This window comes from Necator americanus, chromosome II (assembly GCF_031761385.1).
Source record: "Necator americanus strain Aroian chromosome II, whole genome shotgun sequence".
In the NCBI taxonomy this organism is placed as follows: Eukaryota; Metazoa; Nematoda; class Chromadorea; order Rhabditida; family Ancylostomatidae; genus Necator; species Necator americanus.
Genome location: NC_087372.1, coordinates 11,037,741 through 11,054,825, shown reverse-complemented (window position 1 = coordinate 11,054,825; position 17,085 = coordinate 11,037,741). Strand labels below are relative to the sequence as shown.

At 41.4% G+C, this 17,085-nt stretch overlaps 3 protein-coding genes across 6 annotated transcripts; 1 reads left to right on the top strand and 2 right to left on the bottom strand.

The window, feature by feature from the left end:
* Positions 1–1,097: 1,097 nt before the first annotated feature.
* On the bottom strand, positions 1,098–3,078 carry RB195_017494 (uncharacterized protein; the record flags this gene model as incomplete). The annotated part of the gene is made up of 2 exons (XM_064184518.1): positions 1,098–2,535; positions 2,594–3,078. 2 exons carry the CDS (start codon positions 3,076–3,078, stop codon positions 1,098–1,100), a joined length of 1,923 nt encoding a protein of 640 aa, XP_064040399.1.
* Positions 1,098–3,911, bottom strand: RB195_017493 (uncharacterized protein; the record flags this gene model as incomplete). Of its 2 annotated transcripts, XM_064184516.1 has the most annotated exons (3): positions 1,098–2,474; positions 2,590–3,091; positions 3,151–3,911. In XM_064184516.1, 3 exons carry the CDS (start codon positions 3,909–3,911, stop codon positions 1,098–1,100), a joined length of 2,640 nt encoding a protein of 879 aa, XP_064040397.1. The 2 variants fall into 2 exon arrangements, with proteins under 2 accessions (XP_064040397.1, XP_064040398.1); XM_064184517.1 differs by lacking the exons at positions 1,098–2,474; positions 2,590–3,091 and having other exon boundaries at positions 3,102–3,911.
* A 1,155-nt stretch (positions 3,912–5,066) lies between these two features.
* Positions 5,067–16,475, top strand: RB195_017492 (uncharacterized protein; the record flags this gene model as incomplete). 3 transcript variants are annotated; one of them, XM_064184515.1, is made up of 6 exons in its annotated part: positions 5,067–5,079; positions 11,129–11,248; positions 11,317–11,396; positions 11,527–11,604; positions 16,086–16,190; positions 16,245–16,475. In XM_064184515.1, 6 exons carry the CDS (start codon positions 5,067–5,069, stop codon positions 16,473–16,475), a joined length of 627 nt encoding a protein of 208 aa, XP_064040395.1. The 3 variants fall into 3 exon arrangements, with proteins under 3 accessions (XP_064040395.1, XP_064040396.1, XP_013301759.2); XM_064184514.1 differs by lacking the exons at positions 16,086–16,190; positions 16,245–16,475 and adding an exon at positions 15,243–15,335; XM_013446305.2 differs by lacking the exons at positions 5,067–5,079; positions 11,129–11,248; positions 11,317–11,396; positions 11,527–11,604 and having other exon boundaries at positions 16,023–16,190.
* Between the last annotated feature and the right edge of the window lie 610 nt (positions 16,476–17,085).

The following is a 17,085-nucleotide window of genomic DNA, read 5'->3' as shown; positions in this document are numbered from 1 at the left end:
TTTAAGTTTTTGACGTTTTTCGTTGCTTTTTTTCGAAATTCGACAGCGACAACATACACATGCAGTGTCGAAAAATAATTCACTTCTGCTCGGAAAAAAATCAGGAGAAGGGCAGCTAAGCAATTTTTTTTAACATCAGCTATTGGAAGACTTTTTTTGTCGTCTTAGAACTACTTGCAATGATTGTCGAATTTTGTCAGAATTTTAAATTGAAAATACTAGCGAGCATGTGTGAATTGGAATATCTGCCTACATACATATATATGGAATTGGCGGCAACGTTGGAGATGATGATGATGAAGAAAAAGATGAAGAAGAAGAAAGAGGGGGGAGAGAATGGGAGTGGAGGTCGTATTCGAGAGGGTCGTGTCCCATCAGCATGATTGATCCTGCACATAACTCTGAATAGACACATCAGTTTAACCGAATTCTCTGAGATTCACGTCTTTTTTCTGATTTGGCCTCACTCATTCTTATGAAGTGAAATCTCATAATTTGCTCACTAAACGTGCCTATCATACGTAGAAAAAAAAACTTTTATATCTTGGTGATTGATTAAAATTCAAGTTTTTCTAATTTTAATTTGCTTTTTCGAATTTTTCTTCTCTTGATTAAAGGCATCACACCACGAATCTGAGGTGGTGCAGATTTCAGGTGGAGCATTCGTATACAGGATGGGAGACTACGGAGAGGGAGGTGATTCCGTCCATTTCTTGTTAATTGCCGTAAAAAACGTCCCGAAAGATACGGCTTCATTCGTTTTGGCGCACCATTTTGTACAAGAGGTTCGATCTTGCGCGGCGCCACATCTTCCGGGCCGTTTTTTACGGCAATTAGCAAAAAATGGACGGAATCACCTCCCTCTCCGTAGTCTCCCATCCTGTATACAAATACTCCACCTGAAATCTGCACCACCTCAGATTCGTGGGGTGATGCCTTTAAAGTTGGACTTGGTTGAAATTGACCCGCAGCAAGAAAGTGCCCAATATTCTTTCCTGAGGACCAGATCTCGAAGGAGTACTTCTCACTTTCTGTATGATGGGAATGATCTACTTGATCCGTTTTGAGAAACAATACCTTGATCACCTTGACTCCCGTTATTCTTCGAACTGGTCGAGCGGGCGCCAGTAATTCTTCCATTTGTCCCGATCGCGTGCCAGAGTAGCCCAGTGGTTCCTCCTTTCGCGTGGGACACGAAGAGCATCATATTTTTCTTTCAAGGATTTCGTGAAGAAATCTGACCATCGGGTCGGCGGTCTTCCTGTAGTGCGCTTAATATCGCGGGGAACCCAGTCGCTCACGGCTCTGGTCCAACGGTTGTCATCAAAGCGCATCACGTGTCCGGCCCACCTTATTTTACTTTCCTTGACAAACGCGGCGGCGTCTCTAATCTTCGATCGCTGACGTAGGAGGGAACTTCGAATCCCGTCCCTCACTTGCGTGAAACGGGATACTCCTAGCATCACTCTCTCAATTGCGCGTTCAATGACGCTCACCGCGTTTTCTTCCTGCTTGCGAAATGCCCAGGCTTCCGAAGCATAAGTCAAAGCAGGAAGTACGGTGGTGTTGAAGAGGTGAGCACGGAGCCGGGTGTTCCTGGTCTTCTTCACTACATCCTCGATGCTCTTGAACGCTCCCCAAGCCGCTCGTCTCCTCCTGCCCAGCTCGGGGGTCAGGTCGTTCATCATGTTCAGTTCCCGACCCAGATAAACGTAGCTGGTGCATTCGGATATGTTCGTTCCGTTGAGCGTGAATGGGGCATCCGAGACCCATCCGTTCCGCATGAACATCGTCTTTTGTAGATTCAGCTGAAGACCGATGCATCCACATGTTTCGTCGAATTCGGTCAGCATTCGTTCCGCTTGGCTGATGCTAGGTGTTACCAGTACGATGTCATCAGCAAAGCGCAAATGGTGTAGCTGCCGACCATCAACCTTCACTCCCATGTCGTCCCATTCCAACTTTCGCATTGCGTTCTCGAGGGTGGCTGTGAATATTTTGGGTGAAATTGTATCACCCTGTCGGACCCCCCTCTTCACGTCAATGATGATGTTCTTGTAGAATGGCGAAATTCCGGTCGTGAAGTTACTGTACAACTCTCGAAGTACCTTAATGTACTGAGTAGGGACGCCTTGGTTGTTCAAGGCTTCCACGACCGCTTCCGTCTCAACCGAGTCGAAAGCCTTCTTTAAGTCGATGAAGGTGAGACAGAGCGGCATCTTGTACTCTCGTGATACCTCGATGAGTTTCGAAACAGTGTGAATGTGGTCAATCGTGCTGAATCCTTTTCGAAACCCTGCTTGCTCGCATGGCTGTCCTTCATCCAAGACTTTTTCAATCCTATTAAGGATTACTCTTGTAAAGAGCTTGTAGATGACGGACAGTAGGCAGATTGGGCGATAGTTGCCGATGTCATGTGGATCTCCCTTTTTATACAACAACACGGTCTTGCTGGTCTTCCACTGTTTAGGAACCTTGCATTCCGACAGATAACGTGTAAAGAGCCAGGGTGTTGATGAGTACTGGCGGAAGGCTCTTCAGGTGTTCTGGTCTTATTCTGTCGGGACCGGGTGCCGTACGATTTCTTACCGACATGATAGCATGTCGTATTTCGGACGGGAGAACCTCTGGAATGACTTGTCCATCTTCCCTCAGATGGTGAGGAGGCAAGTGGACATGGCTGTCGAAGAGATCAGAGTAGAAGTCGTAGATGATTTTCTCCATCCCCCTTCTCGATGCAATGGCTGTTCCCTTTGGGTTCCGGAGAGCAGTCATCCTCGTCTTGCGACTGGCGAAGTCTCGACGGGCATAGCGGATGCTTTTCCCCGCCTCTGCAGCTTCAGCCAGCACTTCTGCTCTTCTCTCTTTAAGGTCTTCCTTTATCGCCTCTCGGCAAAGCCTTGCGAGCTCGGACGTGAGTTCTTGGTTCCCTGCGGCTCGTGCTGCTCCACGCTGGCGTATCAGCTCAAGAGTTTCAAGAGACAGGCGCCTCCTGGTGGTTTTAAAACTCTCAGCCTTCTTCGCGCAGTCGTGAAGGTGTTCGACAAGCCGGTCATATTCCTCGTCGATGTTGTCCATTGCAGAATCTTCCCTAAAGCCGGCTAGCGTAGAGATCCCAGTTGATGATAGTCCTGGGATTTCTCTCTGTACTTGGCGGCTTTCTCTGCTCTCCTTGTGAAGGAAAATCTTCCTCGGAGGAGGCGATGGTCCGATCCCGTATAGAACTTTGGTACAACACCGACGTCCGTCAGGCAGAACCTTTTATTGACGATGATGTGGTCTATTTCATTACGGTACCCTCCACCGGGTGACTCCCACGTCCAGCGTAAAGAAGAGGGCTTCTGAAATTGCGAGTTCCCATGGATGGTCTTAGTCGTCATGATGAACTCGGCGAGCCTCTCTCCCTGGTCATTCCATTGTAGGCCGTGGGTCCCGATGTGAAGTTCCTCCGGCGTTCTTCTTGGGCCAACCTTAGCGTTGAAGTCGCCAACTATGACCTTGTAGAAGGCATGATCTTCTTGGTAGAACTTCTCCAGGTCCATATAGAAAGCTTCGACTTCTTCTTCTTCGTAGCTTGATGTTGGAGCGTAAACGACGAAGATAGTCAAAGCTGGTATTGGGCCACATCTTCTCATCCGCAGACGTCCGATTCGGGTCGTAAGTTGTTCAAAAGAGTCGATGTTCTTTGCCAAACTCGTGTTGACGAGGACGCCAACTCCACCAACACCTCTACTGTCGCATGTTCCTAAGAACAGTTCTTCTCCAGTTTCATATACGGCGTTGAGAGGGTGACGTCGTCTCGTCTCGGTCAGTCCGATGACGTCGTACTTGATCTTCTTGGCTTGCATCATCAGATCTTCGATGGCCGCTTCCGATGCAAGCGTACGTGCGTTATAAGTACAGATCGCCATCCTAGTCCTTTTCCGTTTTGGTAGCCTACATGACTCCTGCAACCCCGTCCTACCTGGCGCTACCGTACCAGGCTTTCCTCCGGAATCAGGAGACTCTTTTCTATTACTGTGTTTTGCTTAAAAATTTTAAAACCCATGGGCAGGTTGCAAGCCTCTAGTCCCATGAGTTTCTGGGAGAACTTTCGTTCTCCCGGTGTGGACATGTGGAGCTTATTTGTTGGAGGCGACTCCAAACCGCCTCCCTTGCACCTCCCAGTCACTTGATTGCAGGCTTTTGGCCGGACCGACGTGCGGGATACAAGGATGTCATGAGTCAGTCCTGGCTCAGCAGAAACAGGGAGTCCATCCCCTGAATCCACCTGCGTCTCTGGGCAAGCGCAAGGTCGCTTTTGGTCCGCGATTAGCCCCCTATCCGCCACCCGGGGACGCGCCACGTAGCCTCGCGACTAACCGGCTGTGATCCCTCTAGTGAGGGAGATCCGTGGGAGAAACAATACATTTTCCAATAAATAGGGAGAGTTTAAACCATTCTTCACTTCTCTTCTCAAAAAATAGTTTTTTTAATAATACTACTTTCACTCCTACTTGGTACGTTACTGTGCACTTTTTTATTTTTTCATCGTTAATGTTTTGAGGATGACTTTTGTCTCAAATAAGAAGGCAACATTATGCTCTCAATCATTCGTCTACTTCCTGGAGCACCACGGATTCGTAATCTATATTTGATGTACGTTCTTATTTAGTCTTGAATGCTCTCAAGCTTTTACGTCACATATTTCTGATTATTTCTGATCAAGCTGCGCACTTTAACACATGTTCCTACTCTTTGCTCCCATAAATAGTTGCAGTCGTTAGCGAAAGTACTTAGGAGCTGTGAAGCTGCAGCTGCTATTTCGAATGTTTTTGGAGGACAACAATTCGTTGCACCCGCTTACTAATTATGCAGTTGTTGCTCTTAATTTCCTTCAACTCACGAGACACTTCTGTGAGCACTAAAGGCTTTCCAGAGTTTAATGATTTATCGTGCCAGAGAACTTCTTCACATGAAACACGTAGTCCTTCCAGATCTAATGCTCCGTCGTTCTATAGCATTTAGTTCTCAGAGATATTCTCTTTTTATGGGCAAAGGATTAAGAATTTATCTGAAGGAAAGGTATGGATAATCCAGGTATTTCGGTGAATCTCTAGCCTTTTAAACATACTTCTCGTTCTTAGCATATGCAATTTTTTTGTGATCTAATCTGGCTAGCTTCCTGTCGAATCTAATGTGTTGAGGGTATCCACAGGAAAAGCTATGGATGATTAGGGATTCGGAGGAAAGGGAGGGGAGAGGTTCCGCTTATCTTTCTTTAATCGTCGTAAAAAAAGGCGTGGAGACCCCTTTAGTGCCTACGAGGTACACGTTAGAACGCAAACCATTTGAACCTGCTCCGGTCTCCTGAGGAGCTTGTTCACTGGTTCCACTTGAATAAACTGAAGAGAAGACATTACTGATCTTCGACCGATTCTGCCTGGATGCAGCCCATGCACAAAGTTGCAACTGAAATAGTTGTGGTGCGTCTTCCACGCCATTTTTTACGACGATTAAGTAGGATGACCATTGCGAATTCCATAGCAGCATCTAGCTTTTTCCATAGATTCCCTCACCACGTCAGATTCGTGGTATGTTGCCTTTAAAGGCATAACCCCACGAATCTGGGTTGGTACGGGTTTCAGTGGTGCCTATACGGGGTCGTAGATGGTGAAGAAGAGAATGATTCCACCCAATTGCCGTAAAAAAAAGGCCAGGAAGATGCGGCGCATGAACAAGGGTTGCGCGCTCCAATAGAACTCGTTGTAGAAAATAGCGCCCCTAAACGCTGGATGCCTCATCTTCCGGGCCATTCTTTACGGCGATTAAGAAGAAATGAGCGGGATCCCACCGAATGAGTTTCTGCAATCCGCGATTCCGTATAGTCTTCGAAATTCGGAAATCCATATCACGTCAGATTCGTGGGGTGACGCCTTTAAATAAGAACTGAAACTAAAGGTAGCCAAATTGTTGATAAGATAAGAGGTCCCGCTTCCTGCATCGATCGGAGGTTCGAATCCGCTATAGTGCTCACGAATCCTTTCATCCTTCCGGGGTCGATAAATTGGTACCAAACTTGTCTGGGAGGATAAAAACACTGACGTGACACATCGGCTTGCCACCGAAGTCATTGTATAGGCTAGTTACACGTTCATAAACTTCAAACGATTCTGAATTTAAAGGCACCACCCCACGAATCTGGGGTGGTGCAGATTTTAGATGGAGTATTCGTGTACGGGATGGGAGACTACGTAGAGGGGGGTGATTCCGTCCATTTCTTCCTAATTGCCGTAAAAAACGGCCCAGAAGATACGGCTTCATTCGTTTTGGTGCACTATTTCGTACAGGAGGTTCGATTGGAGCGCGCCAGTCTTGTGCGGCGCCGCATCTTCCGGGCCGTTTTTTACGGCAATTAGCAAGAAATGGAGAGAATCACCTCCCTCTGCGTAGTCTCCCATCCCGTATACGAATACTCCACCTGAAATCTGCACCACCTCAGATTCGTGGAGTGATGTCTTTAACTGAACGTGGGGGGGGTGGAGGGGGTTGATTAACGCCAGCAACTTTATCCTTTATCTTTGAGTATTTTTTGACTATCTCAGTACTATGTGAAGTATTTAATGTATGTGGCACAAATATGGAACATATTCGTACCTAAAATTTACGTCACCGATAAAAGTAGATGTTTCCAATTTTGAGCCTAAAACAGTGAAAAGTAGTTAATATTTTCTTCTTGCTATATCGTCTATTGCTTATTAACTAAGTCGAAAACTGACTATGAGAATTCGCTTTTAATCATATCTTCCTTCTCAACAGTTTTGTTCTGACCTTTTAATACTAAAATCTTTTCCTTCGAATATGCACTTGTGGGTGTTTGTGACTATTCAAAAAAGCTTCTATCAATAAAGATCTCCTTTTCTTTCATTCACTCACAATTCTACATTATTTTCTGTGTGAAAAGGTGCTAGGGTTTACCACGCCCTTTAATAGCCGACCTGCGCCTTTTGTTTGAGATTTAAGATTTTGTCCATCTTGACAGATTGAAGCTTAGTCTTTTGAATATTTTTCTTACGGTAGTACGCTAGAGCCTAGCAACTCTTTTTGCACATAGAACAAAGCCGAATCGTGAGCGGACGAAGAGAATACTTTTGTTGATTCCAGACGTTTTTTTTTAAATTTCGATCAATGTTACTACATCCACGTTCTATTAAGGAGTTTTTTTTTTTGTGTTAGCCCATAGCTCGCGTAGTTTTGTTTTGGCACCTCTGTCATCGACTATACTATTTCGGTGGTATTAACAAAGAACGATGGTTGGATCTTTCTTCCGCAATCGTGTTTTGTTGTTGACTTTAGGGAGCAGAATCTATGCTTAGCTTGTTATACTAACCAAGCTGAGGGTCTAGTAGCGAGATTCGAGACTGCAGTGGAAAACCCCGGAGAGCACACTAGAGTCTGCAAACACTCAAGCAGTGGCCAATAGCCATTTTTTTCCGGTTTCTTTGAAATTCCAATGTCGTTATCATCGAACCACTAACTACTTAGGAACTACTCAACGAGTCTTTATTATTTCCCTCTAGGCTCAATTTCAACCCTCTATTAAGACCAGTGTCAGTGGGTTTTTTTGAAGGCCTGAAGGTTTTTGTTGCTTAAAACTGTAGTGGGTGAGAAACTTCTTAATCTTTTTAAACTCTTATGATTTGTTAGTTTTGTTAGAGGCTTTGCCTCATGAGAGATACTTTAGATTAGGATTTGTAGCATAATGGTGCCATTATTTCGAGTGAAAGATTGATCGAGTGTAGGCGATCAATCAACAGACGTGCATTCACAAGTCAGGGATAAATCTTTTTTTTTTACGAAGGAGCCACCGAGAGGAAAATTGCTGTTTTCAATTCTATCCTGTAAGATTAATCGTTAAATGACCTTATAGAGAACGTGGCAATTGTTAATTATCCCCTTAAAATTCACATATGTCCCTTGTGCTGGTCAAAGGAAAGAAAACACTACATTTGTTTTAAGAGAACATCAGTTCTTGAGCGATTTTTCGAAAACAAGTGGTTCTAAACTCCTTGCGTGATGTACTCACTTTGTCAAAAATTTTCTTGCTTGCTGCACTTCTGTCCAGTTTTGCAAACGTGCATTAATTTTGTTCAACTCAGATGTTCATATAGACCAATAGATCATGCTTATAACCACTTTTAACCGGTGATCCCAAGGAAATTTTTTGAAGATGTTCGCATCGTCTTGAGGAGAGAAGGTTTTCACATCTTGTGTCAATGTACTGCGTTCGGTCTGTTTGATACATTTCTCACGTAATTCTGTTGTCTTCCAACTTACATCCCTCACAATTTTTGTTCATTTTCTTTTAGTATTTTTAGAATTGCATTTTATTCAGTACTCTTTTTAATCTCTAACTATTACATTTCTCTACAAATACAACTTTGCGACTTGTTTTAGAAAAGATTTAATGACACAACATATGTGTGTAAAAGGAACTTTTAAATTCTACTGTGAATAGACCACTTTTCTGCTGGCTAGCAGACCTTCTAAAGCATACTCTGTTGTTTGGCTTGCGGCAATTTCTAAATAAACCAACCGGAGAAGCTGCCTCCTTCCGTAAAACATTCTGGAATTGATGGGATTCCACGCAAATAGGGGCCACAGAAACATTTCTGGAAATTGTTCGAGAGGTGCGTTGCATAAGGCCATTGCAGCAAAACTGTTATTGGTTGGACGCGGGAGCTATTCCTCTCACAGTTTCTTCAGTAGTCTACTTCAAATTCAAAAAAGAACTTCAGGAAGGCAAACAGGCATGAATAGGTGCTGCACCTCTGATATGTTCATCACTCCAATTCTCCGGGAAAACCACTTGTTGGCTAAAAAGCGACCCTTCCAACTTTTTCTGACTTTTTTTTAACTTTGAGCTAAGTCAAGAAATTCCAAGAGTTGTTAAGCTGGTATTCAAACTTATGTGTGCAAATTTGGGTCGAGTACAGAAAGAAATGGGAGAGTGTAGTGTAGTGGTTAGAGGTTCCGCTTCATTCATGATCGATCGGAGGTTCGAATCCGCCCTAGTGCTCACCAAGCCTTTCATCTATCCGGGGTCGATAAATTGGTACCTGGCTTGTCTGGGAGGATAAAAACACAGACTCGACACATCGGCTGGCCACCGCAAGTCATTGCATAGGCCAGTTACACGTTCGTAAACCCCAAACGATTCTGAATTGAAGTGAACGTGGGCGCGCATCCCAAGCGGATTGATCAACGCCAGAAACTTTTAAACTTTTAAAACAGCAAAAAAAAAGAGTCAAAAACAGCCCCCATGATTTCCATTCACGGGCTTTTTGCGACTATTGCACGTTTTCTTCACTTCGCGACCGAATTGTTGTTTCTGAATCGCCAGTCCTTACCTTTTAGGGTCAAGATTTATCGTTCTAGAATCTCCAGATCCTTGGTGATTCTATCAAATCTATCTTCATCTATTATAGATAGATTCAACGGATTTTTTCCTCTTTCAAAGAATAGCATAAAATCATATTTGCTGAAGACTTGTGGGCGTTGTGGCTAGAACAACGTTGCTCATTTCGCGCATTATCTGCGTTGTCACATTGTCTGCGTAAGCGAAGCCTGCAAAGGTTCATAACAAAAATTTGTTTGTGTCATCAGTCCTCATCGACCTTTCTAAATTTTTGACAATTATCGGACAGCATTTTGGAACAGTTTTTTAACTGCATAGTTCATGTATTTAATTTTATTATGAATTAATAACAATCCCTCTGAATTCTGTTCTGATTGCCGATTTATGGAAAATATAACAAGAGAATGAAAGAACCATGAGCTCAACATCTCCTTCTTTCTACTATGATGTCACAGCGATTCGTCCACAAGCACGAAAAAAAAACACCTTTTTCCCAATAACTCTAAAAAAATAGAATCGATCATATTTATTCTCCTCTAAAACACAACTACGGGATTGCTAAATATCATCGTGGGGATGGAATAGAGAAGCACTACCAGCGATTACCATTTCTCTTGAAAAATCTATTTTCATTTAAAGAAAATAGTTTTCAATCAACTGTGTTTCCCTGGGAGGGTACAGGAATCCTAAGATTCGAAAAAGGTTTCGTTTTGGCTAATATTCCCTATATTACTTAAATAACATTATTTTAGTGACCAGTCTGAATGTCCGGCTAAAGCCGGAGTTCAGACTTTTTTGTGGTATTCTCTTCGCTCGCCTTCACTGATCAATTAATCAAAATTAAGCAAAAATTAATGGTAGTGACATTTTCTGTAAATTCAGAATTCTATTTTTCTAGCAACGTTTCCTTCTTTCTTTTTTACTATAAATAAAGGCGAAAGATTTCATAGCTTTTTTTTTCTAAACGCCTCAGTTCTACATGGGGAGAATATGCGAACTTTAGCTTCAAACACTCCATCGGTTCCTATATAATATAAACACAATTTTAAGGCTTCTCCCTGTTTTCTCCAACAGCTATCAAAGAATGATGTCCAACATAAAACGACGTGAACCACACCATCGTACTGATAAAGAGAATGTTCCTCGTCAGATCATGTAAACTGTTGGCTACTAATTAAGCAACCGCTTTCATTCGTGTTCCCACTTTCTGAGGGAGGCATAATACAAACCTGAGGCAAACGTGCAAGGAAACACACACACGGAGGAGTCGTAGAGGTGAAAAGCAACGCGCGCAGTGGCCACAGATGTGAAACGGTTACAACGTCACATTTATCTTTTGCAACATCCACACGAAGTTACTGCGTGATACTACTGCACCAACGAAAACCAATTCCACACCACTGGACCCATCGCACCGCTTTTTATAGCTCTGTGGCGCAGGCGCAACCAATCCGACGTCGCGGGACCCATCTAAACCCATTTTGTACCTACCTGGCGCCGGCGCAGCAAATCCGACGCCGCGGGGCCCCTCGCAGGCCATTCTACAGCTATCTGGCGCACCAATTCGACGCCGATAGACCCGTCCCATCGCCCTTTTGAAATTTTGTTTTAAACACTCTCGTTTTCACTCAGCAACCTATTTAATTTCTTGGGTAGACCTCCTTCTTGAGAACTCTCTACTCGTTTTTGATCCATGTTCGGTGGTTGAGAAACTTCAGCAGCATTTTTCAGACCTGAAGAAACAGATACTTGTTTGTCACAAGAACGCTACAAGAAATTCATTCCGCATTCACATTTCTTTCAACCCATCTCTGCAAATATTTTCTTCTTCATTTTCTTCATTGGATAGGGGTAAATCTTGGCACCTCAAATTTCAAGCGCAACTATTAAAACCCAGAGCATTTTTTTGTTCATTACAGATAGTATGCGTGAACGATCCGGATCAATTCCTTCTACACGTGCTATGCTTCCGATATGTCCGTCGTTGACGCCTTCACAGGTTCCTTCTCTTTTTACACTTGTTTCTACCATTTTACAGACATCCTATTGTTTTCTACATCTATCCTCTTGCAGCTGAGATACTCTCCAGCCTACCTGATCTCCTGTGAATTTTATGCGCTGCTTTTCAGGTGGCAGCGATTCGTAGATCCTGGAAACATATCAATACCAAAGGGCTGGTTACTGTACTTTCTCGCGTCTTTCAGCGGGTGCATCATTTCGTAATTTTTGCTTTTTTTTCTGCAGCTTTTTAAACACGTCCAAAAACAATAATTGTTTTTATATTTATCCTTATCCTTTATTCTAGAGAGATTTTTTTAATATTTTAAAATGTTAAGAAAGATGTCCGGTTTTTATTGACTTGGTAGGGATGCGATGATGAATCACGAAGGTGGAAATATCTTCACTTCATAACTATTGAAAATGTGTAGTTTTAATAAAGCTCCACAAAAAAGAGACCGCAAAATGAAGATTTGTATGCCCTTCACCGAGTAAAAGCTGCGCGAAAATAGTGGATGGAGCAGCTCCCATTCACGATTCCTGTAAGAGATAATTGTGACCTGCATGGAGAACTACTTCCGCTATTGTGCATTCACATCCTAAACGCATTTCATGTTTTGACTTCCTCAAGTCTGTCCATAGCTAGTAGATTTGTGGTTAAAAAAATTCACGCTCTGTGTGAATGCCCTACATATGCACATACACTATACTACACTGCGCACTACATACACATACATATTCCGTAAGTATTCAGATGAGGTATGAGGTAGTCTGAACGTCTGGGTAAAGCTGGACATCAGACTATCTGTGGTGTTCGCTAAGCTCTCCTCCCGATCGAAGAAAATCAATACTAGTGCCCTTTTCTGTGAAATTAGACTTGTGTACCTCTAATAATCTTTCTTCTTCTTTTTTATTATAAATGAAGGCAATTTATTTCATAGTTTTCTTTCTAAACGCGTCAGTTCTACATTTGGAGAACATACAATCTTCAGCTTCAAACACTCTGTCGATACCAATATAATGTAGACACAATTTGAAAGTATTACTTGAAATTTGGGTGCCTTTCCTGTTTCTACCCAAGAGATATCAATGAATGATGTTTTGGCACAAAATGACACGAAAGATATCATCTTACTGGTAAAGATAACATTCTACGTCGCATCATGTAAACTGTTCGCTACTATTTAAGCAGCCATTTGCATGCGTGTTTCCACTTTCTGAGAAAGGCATGTTACCAACTTGTGGCAACATGCAAAGAATTACACGGGCGAAGGAGTCATAGAGGTGAAAAGCAACGCGCCTTTGGGTACTGCTATGGAACGTCGGTGGATCCGTCGCCCCCATTTTCATACATACATACATACATACATACATACATACATACATACATACATACATACATACATACATACATACATACATACATACATACATACATACATACATACATACATACATACATACATACATACATACATACATACATACATACATACATACATACATACATACATACATACATACATACATACATACATACATACATACATACATACATACATACATACATACATACATACATACATACATACATACATACATACATACATACATACATACATACATACATACATACATACATACATACATACATACATACATACATACATACATACATACATACATACATACATACATACATACATACATACATACATACATACATACATACATACATACATACATACATACATACATACATACATACATACATACATACATACATACATACATACATACATACATACATACATACATACATACATACATACATACATACATACATACATACATACATACATACATACATACATACATACATACATACATACATACATACATACATACATACATACATACATACATACATACATACATACATACATACATACATACATACATACATACATACATACATACATACATACATACATACATACATACATACATACATACATACATACATACATACATACATACATACATACATACATACATACATACATACATACATACATACATACATACATACATACATACATACATACATACATACATACATACATACATACATACATACATACATACATACATACATACATACATACATACATACATACATACATACATACATACATACATACATACATACATACATACATACATACATACATAACATACATACATACATACATACATACATACATACATACATACATACATACATACATACATACATACATACATACATACATACATACATACATACATACATACATACATACATACATACATACATACATACATACATACATACATACATACATACATACATACATACATACATACATACATACATACATACATACATACATACATACATACATACATACATACATACATACATACATACATACATACATACATACATACATACATACATACATACATCTAACGCAGGTCTTTGACGACTTTTGTGGTAATCCTGTCCCGGCTGAAATACGAAGAACCACGACCGACTTGTATAGCCATCTCCTTGTACTGAGTGTTTTTACTGAAATAGTTATCGTTGTTAAGGGAAAAGTGATGTGGTTAATATGGGATCACATACTTGGAATGACCACCGAAAACTGATAATCAGTATTCTGTGGTCATCTTTAACGTTATTAAAATATAGAAGATTGTCCTTCTTTTCACCGTCTTGCATTTTCCTTTCTTCAGTATTGCTTCTCGTCGTTTCTAAGGCTTTGGTGAAGGGATTCCTATGTAAATCAATATTGTGGTTCTGCTCGATATTGTTGTCTTAATCTTTCAAACCTTTGAATATGAAAAATTTGAGGACACATATCTGGATCGAGCGTTGGATTTCGTCAGGGTGTCGCTACGAACAGAACGGGTGCAGCGTAGTCGGATCCAAACTTGAAATTGCCTCGGAATTAACAAGTTGGAACCAGCGCCTTCTCTGGGGGAATGAAAACAGCTCACATAGCGCATTGGCTCGTTCTGCAAGTCATTCTATAGACTAGGCACACTTTCGTAAACCTCGAAGTTTCCGAATTGCATCGTTGCAAAAGCGTTGGGGCATCCCAGGCTAATTAATTAACGCAACACAATTTATTCTTGTGGCTCAAATTAAGTCCGGAACACTGGGAACTGATGCGTAGATAGCATTGAGAGTTGCTATTCAAATAGAAGTTGGCAGTATTGCAGATTTTACAATGCTATTAAAACCAGAACGAAACACAATAGTTGTAAGCATTCCCTCCGGACACTTTTCTCCGTACCCAGAAACTTGCCCCTCCGAACAGGGAAAAATGCATGACTGCAGCTGGCTGCAAAAAATTTCATAGCGAGGATGCAAATTCTTTCAGAATAAAATATATATATTGAGCTGTTATCGATAATGCCATGATCAATCACTATGAGAATCACCACATTATACGGCGCAAGGGAATTAGAGAAACAATAGACAATTGTTTATGCACTCAATTTTACAGAAGCGAGAGTTTTGTTCCAACTAACTAACAACGTTTGGAGAATGTTTCAATTAGACCGCTCACGCAGGTCGATGGAAGTGCGAATCTATGTATAGGTAGATAAATTGTTAGTTGTAGGTAGTCATTCGTATATTTATGCAACTATTTACATAAAAGGAAAGAATTTAATGTATTTGTCGGGTAGATCCACACTTCATTTTCCAAACTTAAAAATAAACACAGAAAGAGTAAGTGCCCACACACTCTTAAAACCATTTGATTGGAAATTTTCCTACTACTTTTTCTTTTAGCAAGCCCAAAATATTAATGTTTTCATCGCTGTACAACGGCTGAACAGGGTGAACCAGCATGACTCTGCGGGAATGCCGGCGCTGCACCTTTGACTTTTGTTCTGAATGATGCGGTCACCAGCATCTTCGCTGAGTCATGCCGCCCTTGAATATTGGTCTGAGTAGTAATCTCGCTTTGCAGCTTGCACAGAATCCATGCATTCGTCATTGCAAGTTCCGAGATCTGATGTCTCGCGTGAACTGCAAATCTACAATGAGCGACCTGAGTACCTCCATGCCAACAATTTCCAGTATTTCAGCGCAACGAAATAGAGTGTTTCTATCAAAGATTACTTGCTCCCTTTAAATGTTTGACTTACATGGAGTGGAGAGTGACAGTGTGACAGTTCTTTGCAATATCTGGGTAATTTCGGCCATAAAATTTTTCAAGCTTTATAGCCTACGTACGTACGGAAATTTCTCATTGCATTGGTATAGACATGGCCACTAGGAGCAGGTAGCAAGCAGACTCACACACCGACCTCACATACAGATTCATAAATATATCGTGTAGATACAGATACGCGTTTCTGTTGATTGGCAAATAATGATCATAATGGTGTAAAAATACCGTATATCCATTATTGGTTAGATTGATGGCCTTAACAATTCTCTCTTGCGTCTCCAATCGCCTTACCCACATAATGTGATGATTTTATTAGCGAAACATATTGGCATTATCACTAATCGTTCAATATATACGCCTTGTTTCTGAATGATTTTAGTTCTTCACTAAATGTTATGAGGTCTTTCATGACGGCTGCGGTGATATTTGTTTCTTTGTTCTATGTGACTTGTTCACAGCGACAATTTACTAAATGCGAAGAAATGTGTTTGAGCGCTATGATAGCAAATTTTATGTATCGTTCGGATCTTTATATGTGTAAGCCTGGTATCACAGCAAGAAGGGTGAGTTTATATTTGACTAGCAACTCTTCATGCAACTTACAAACTATTTTTCAGTGTTACCGTTATGCTTGCGACAGTATTCGCGGATATCCTGTAGTTGAGCGATATGCGTGTCCTAAACTTTGTTATTTCGTCGTTTCTGAAATACAGAAATATTCAAAATTCAAAGGTCCTCTGGTTGACAATAATGGATGGGTAGACCATTATCATGAATATTGCACGACTCCTGCTTACGAGGAGTTCAAAGCCTACGGTAGCACCGACCTTGGCCACTACTTGTTGTGATGCTCATTGAACTTGCCTTCAGTGGTCAATAAACATTGCAAATATGAGCAACACCTTTGAGTTTCTGCTACGGAATTAGACTATTGTTGTTGCTTGCAGTGATTAGTCTCGTTCTTTTCAGGTACATAAGCATTCTTCAAAGATTTTGCAGTCTTCTTGCCGAGGACATCGGCAGTAGGTTCTAAGAACATTCAAAGTTGATTTAATTCCAAATATTTTCATTTATATTCTCACTATTATGGGCGAGGTTCGAATCCGTCCTAGTGCTTACCAAGCTTTTCCTGGGTCGATAAATTGGTACCAGACTTGTCTGGGAGGATAAACCACGTACCACAACTACGAGTCACAGGGGTTTTATATAGGGACCTCACGGCCCGCCCCGTAAATCAAAACCTGCATAGGTCTTGGTATGGGAATAATTCGTTTGTGATCGCAATGCAATCATCCCTCTTGTTCATTTTTGGATTTTTGGCGGTTATCTAAAAGGCCTTTAGTGTTCTGCGTGCTGTGATCTCGGACTCGTAGGATAATATACGAACTTCTACCTCTACTTCGGAGTTTGGATGACATATTTTAGGTATGCTCAAAATAGGGCGAAGGTTTTTGATTT